The 6,000-nt window shown below is 45.3% G+C and overlaps 1 protein-coding gene across 1 annotated transcript in view; it reads right to left on the bottom strand.

Moving 5' to 3' along the window:
* LOC109877145 (E3 ubiquitin-protein ligase RNF216-like) overlaps window positions 1-6,000 on the bottom strand; it is a 42,363-nt gene that overhangs the window by 19,747 nt on the left and 16,616 nt on the right. The window contains 6 exon segments of the mRNA XM_031813774.1: window positions 230-308; window positions 2,937-3,085; window positions 3,383-3,483; window positions 3,486-3,519; window positions 4,218-4,268; window positions 5,732-5,867. Coding sequence (XP_031669634.1) covers window positions 230-308; window positions 2,937-3,085; window positions 3,383-3,483; window positions 3,486-3,519; window positions 4,218-4,268; window positions 5,732-5,867 — 550 coding nt within the window.

Below are 6,000 nucleotides of genomic sequence, written 5' to 3'. Positions count from 1 at the left end.
TAGAAGGTAGAAACTAGGGCCTGTAGGACCTGCCTTGTTGATAGAGTTGTTAAGAAGGTAGAAACTAGGACCTGTAGGACCTGCCTTGTTGATAGAGTTGTTAAGAAGGTAGAAACTAGGACCTGTAGGACCTGCCTTGTTGATAGAGTTGTTAAGAAGGTAGTTTGTTCCATCTCACGTGATTTATACCTCGACTGAGGAACAGTATCCGACACGCGTGTCAACTCACCTTTCGACAGCGAGGGTTGGGACAGCTGAACAGTGACACACCTTTATCCAACAACGCTGGGAAGTTACAGGACGGACAACTGGAGATAAAAGACAGGAAACGACCGATGCAGGTCAGAACATTCTAGAAACCATTTCTGAGAGAGAGAGAGAGAGAGAGAGAGAGAGAGAGAGAGAGAGAGAGAGAGAGAGAGAGAGAGAGAGATGAGAGGAGCGAGAGAGAGAGAGAGAGAGAGACAGACAGACAGACAGACAGACAGACAGACAGACAGACAGACAGACAGACAGACAGACAGACAGACAGACAGACAGACAGACAGACAGACAGACAGACAGACAGACAGACAGACAGACAGACAGACAGACAGACAGACAGACAGACAGACAGACAGACAGACAGACAGACAGACAGACAGACAGACAGACAGACAGACAGACAGACAGACAGACAGACAGACAGACAGACAGACAGACAGACAGACAGACAGACAGACAGACAGACAGACAGACAGACAGACAGACAGACAGACAGACAGACAGACAGACAGACAGACAGACAGACAGACAGACAGACAGACAGACAGACAGACAGACAGACAGACAGACAGACAGACAGACAGACAGACAGACAGACAGACAGACAGACAGGACAGACAGACAGACAGACAGACAGACAGACAGACAGACAGACAGAACCAGACAGACAGACGACAGACGACAGACAGACAGACAGACAGACAGACAGACAGAGCAGACAGACAGACAGACAGACAGACAGGACAGACAGACAGACAGACAGACAGGACCGACAGAAGACAGACAGACAGACAGACAGACAGACCGACAGACAGACAGACACGACAGACAGACAGACAGACAGACAGACAGACAGACAGACAGACAGACAGACAGACAGACAGACAGACAGACCGACAGACAGACAGGACCAGACAGACAGACAGACAGACAGACAGACCAGGACCGAGGCAGACAGACAGGACAGACAGACAGACAGACAGACAGACAACAGACCACCGGACATAAGACAGACAGACAGACAGACAGACAGACAGGAAGACCAGAGACACGAGCAGAGACAGAACAGAGACAGACAGAAGGAGAGCCAGAGACAGAACAGACAGAGATCCTATTAATTGACTAGATGTCCCATAAACACTCAAGTTCTAGAATTTAGTTGAAAATGGCGGCCATCTTGGTCAGGGAGAAATCCAAACCCAGTATAATTTGTAATGAATGGCAGTTCAGAGGGAGGAGAAATACAGATTTTACTATACAGCCAAATAAAAGGCATTTGATTCAGAATTGTGAAACATAATTATAGTCAAATCTAAAATACTATTTAGGCTGAAGATGAAACCTTGTGTTTTTGTGTTTTCTCCTCGTTCTGCTCTTTTCTCACGCTTCATGTTTTGGCCACCATGTTTAAATAAACGTCTTCGTTTTGCATTCAAGCCTCCATTTCGGATGGATTTGATTTGATTATAGTTTATAGATTTAGATTATAGTCCGTCTATCGACATGTCTCTAGAACATTCTATTGTCGTCTGACGTCTTATCTAAAGGCTGGTTTACAGTCCGTCTATCAACATGTCTCTAGAACATTCTATTGTCGTCTGACATCTTATCTAAAGGCTGGTTTATAGTCCGTCTATCGACATGTCTCTAGAACATTCTATTGTCGTCTGACATCTTGTCTAAAGGCTGGTTATAGTCCGTCTATCAACATGTCTCTAGAACATTCTATTGTCTGACATCTTGTCTAAAGGCTGGTTTATAGTCCGTCTATCAACATGTCTCTAGAACATTCTATTGTCTGACATCTTGTCTAAAGGCTGGTTTATAGTCCGTCTATCAACATGTCTCTAGAACATTCTATTGTCTGACATCTTATCTAAAGGCTGGTTTATAGTCCGTCTATCAACATGTCTCTAGAACATTCTATTGTCGTCTGACATCTTGTCTAAAGGCTGGTTTATAGTCCGTCTATCGACATGTCTCTAGAACATTCTATTGTCGTCTGACATCTTATCTAAAGGCTGGTTTATAGTCCGTCTATCAACATGTCTCTAGAACATTCTATTGTCTGACATCTTATCTAAAGGCTGGTTTATAGTCCGTCTATCAACATGTCTCTAGAACATTCTATTGTCGTCTGACATCTTATCTAAAGGCTGGTTTATAGTCCGTCTATCGACATGTCTCTAGAACATTCTATTGTCTAAACATCCATCTTATCTAAAGGCTGGTTTATAGTCCGTCTATCGACATGTCTCTAGAACATTCTATTGTCGTCTGACGTCTTATCTAAAGGCTGGTTTATAGTCCGTCTACCAACATGTCTCTAGAACATTCTATTGTCTGACGTCTTATCTAAAGGCTGGTTTATAGTCCGTCTATCGACATGTCTCTAGAACATTCTATTGTCGTCTGACATCTTATCTAAAGGCTGGTTTACAGTCCGTCTATCAACATGTCTCTAGAACATTCTATTGTCTAAACATCCATCTTATCTAAAGGCTGGTTTATAGTCCGTCTATTGACATGTCTCTAGAACATTCTATTGTCGTCTGACATCTTGTCTAAAGGCTGGTTTATAGTCCGTCTATCAACATGTCTCTAGAACATTCTATTGGCCGACCTTCAGACAATCACAAGGAGGTTCATGTCTAGTATTTGTATCGTCGTACCGTACTAGTTCGTCGGCGCAGGTCGCGGCCACGGCCTCTTCAGCTTGTCTCTCGTAGTATTTACACAACACCGTGTCCGGCAAAACCTTTTCCAACTCGCACACCGGGAAGGAACAGGGACAGCCTGCTTCCATACAGCTGAGAGAGGACTGGAACACAGAAACACCCTGTTAACACCTAAACCACACAGCTGAGAGAGGACTGGAACACAGAGACACCCTGTTAACACCTAAACCACACAGCTGAGAGAGGACTGGAACACAGAGACACCCTGTTAACACCTAAACCACACAGCTGAGAGAGGACTGGAACACAGAGACACCCTGTTAACACCTAAACCACACAGCTGAGAGAGGACTGGAACACAGAGACACCCTGAGAGAGGACTGGAACACAGAGACACCCTGTTAACACCTAAACCACACAGCGTACCCACCCCCACATACCTGTCCCGACCCGAACACGGCCTCCTCGGCATATTTAACCAGGCATTCCTTACAGAAGAGATGTCCATCAGAACACTGGGTCATCTTCTCGAAGGCAAAGTCCCACAGCAACACCCACACTCTATCAGCTGTCCGTCCTGCAGAGAGAGAGAGAGAGAGATGTTCACTACACAACCCAACACCCACACTATCAGCTGTCCGTCCTGCAGAGAGAGAGAGAGAGAGAGAGAGATGTTCACTACACAACCCACTCTATCAGCTGTCCGTCCTGCAGAGAGAGAGATGTTCACTACACAACCCAACACCCAGGTAGTGAGAGGTAGAGAGAGAGAAAGAGGGAGAGAGAGAGAGAGAGAGAGAGGAAGAGAGAGAGGAAGTGAGAGGTAGAGAGAGAGACAGGAGAGAGAGGAAGAGAGAGACAGAGAGAGGAAGTGAGAGGAAGTGAGCGGTAGAGAGAGAGGAAGTGAGCGGTAGAGAGAGAGGAAGTGAGCGGTAGAGAGAGAGGAAGTGAGCGGTAGAGAGAGAGGAAGTGAGCGGTAGAGAGAGAGGAAGTGAGCGGTAGAGAGAGGAAGTGAGCGGTAGAGAGAGAGGAAGTGAGCGGTAGAGAGAGAGGAAGTGAGCGGTAGAGAGAGAGAGGAAGTGAGCGGTAGAGAGAGAGAGGAAGTGAGCGGTAGAGAGAGAGGAAGTGAGCGGTAGAGAGAGAGGAAGTGAGCGTAGAGAAAGAGGAAGTGAGCGGTAGAGAGAGAGGAAGTGAGAGGTAGAGAAAGAGGAAGTGAGCGGTAGAGAGAGGAAGTGAGAGAGACAGAGAGAGGAAGTGGTGTTTGGGTAGATGTACCTTCTCATACTCCTCCTCATTAACCTGCAGAGCCAGCAGGAAGTCTTCATGCTGCACAGAGAGAGAACATCATGATCATCAGTTAAATAACAGACCCCTGAGATATATAACAGACCCTGACCCCTCATCAGTTATATAACAGACCCCTCATCAGTTATATAGCAGACCCCTCATCAGTTATATAACAGACCCTGACCCCTCATCAGTTATATAACAGACCCCTCCATCAGTTATATAACAGACCCCTCATCAGTTATATAACAGACCCCTGAGATATATAACAGACCCCTCATCAGTTATATAGCAGACCCCTCATCAGTTATATAACAGACCCCTCATCAGTTATATAACAGAACCCCTCATCAGTTATATAACAGACCCCTCATCAGTTATATAACAGACCCCTCATCAGTTATATAACAGACCCCTCATCAGTTATATAGCAGACCCTGACCCCTCATCAGTTATATAACAGACCCCTCATCAGTTATATAACAGACCCCTCATCAGATATATAGCAGACCCTGACCCCTCATCAGTTATACAACAGACCCCTCATCAGTTATATAACAGACCCCTCATCAGTTATATAACAGACCCCTCATCAGTTATATAACAGACCCCTCATCAGTTATATAACAGACCCCTCATCAGATATATAACAGACCCCTCATCAGATATATAGCAGACCCTGACCCCTCATCAGTTATATAACAGACCCCTCATCAGATATATAGCAGACCCTGACCCCTCATCAGTTATACAACAGACCCCTCATCAGTTATACAACAGACCCCTCATCAGTTATACAACAGACCCCTCATCAGTTATATAACAGACCCCTCATCAGATATATAACAGACCCCTCATCAGATATATAACAGACCCCTCATCAGATATATAACAGACCCCTCATCAGATATATAACAGACCCCTCATCAGTTATATAACAGACCCCTCATCAGTTATATAACAGACCCCTCATCAGATATAAGCAGACCCCTCATCAGATATATAGCAGACCCCTCATCAGTTATATAACAGACCCCTCATCAGTTATATAACTGACCCCTCATCAGTTATATAACAGACCCCTCATCAGTTATATAACAGACCCCTCATCAGATATATAGCAGACCCTGACCCCTCATCAGTTATATAACAGACCCCTCATCAGATATATAGCAGACCCCTCATCAGTTATATAACAGACCCCCTCATCAGTTATATAACAGACCCCTCATCAGTTATATAACAGACCCCTCATCAGTTATATAACTGACCCCTCATCAGATATATAACAGACCCCTCATCAGTTATATAACAGACACCTCATCAGTTATATAGCAGACCCCTCATCAGTTATATAACAGACCCTGACCCCTCATCAGTTATATAACAGACCCCTCATCAGTTTATATAACAGACTCCTCATCAGTTATATAACAGACCCCTCATCAGTTATATAACAGACCCCTCATCAGATATATAACAGACCCCTGATGAGTGTGTACCTCAGCATGCTCCTTGGCTTTCTGCTGATAGAAGCTGATCTCCCTCTGCAGCGAGGGGTCCAGAGCCGCTCCGTACGTCCTGCAGCCGCGACGGTTCTTCTCCAGGAAGTACATCCTCCCTCCAACTTCACCGAACCTGACGACGGACAGGATACAGGGTTAGGGGTCAACTGACCTGATAAGAGAGATTACAGGGGTCAACTGGACCTGATAGAGAGAGATACAGGGTCAACTGGGACCTGATAGAGAGAGATACAGGGTCAACTGGA

Source organism: Oncorhynchus kisutch, unplaced genomic scaffold, assembly GCF_002021735.2.
Source record: "Oncorhynchus kisutch isolate 150728-3 unplaced genomic scaffold, Okis_V2 Okis06b-Okis10b_hom, whole genome shotgun sequence".
Taxonomy (NCBI): domain Eukaryota; kingdom Metazoa; phylum Chordata; class Actinopteri; order Salmoniformes; family Salmonidae; genus Oncorhynchus; species Oncorhynchus kisutch.
Note: the sequence above shows the minus strand (reverse complement) of the source record. Positions and strands in the feature narration are given on the sequence as shown.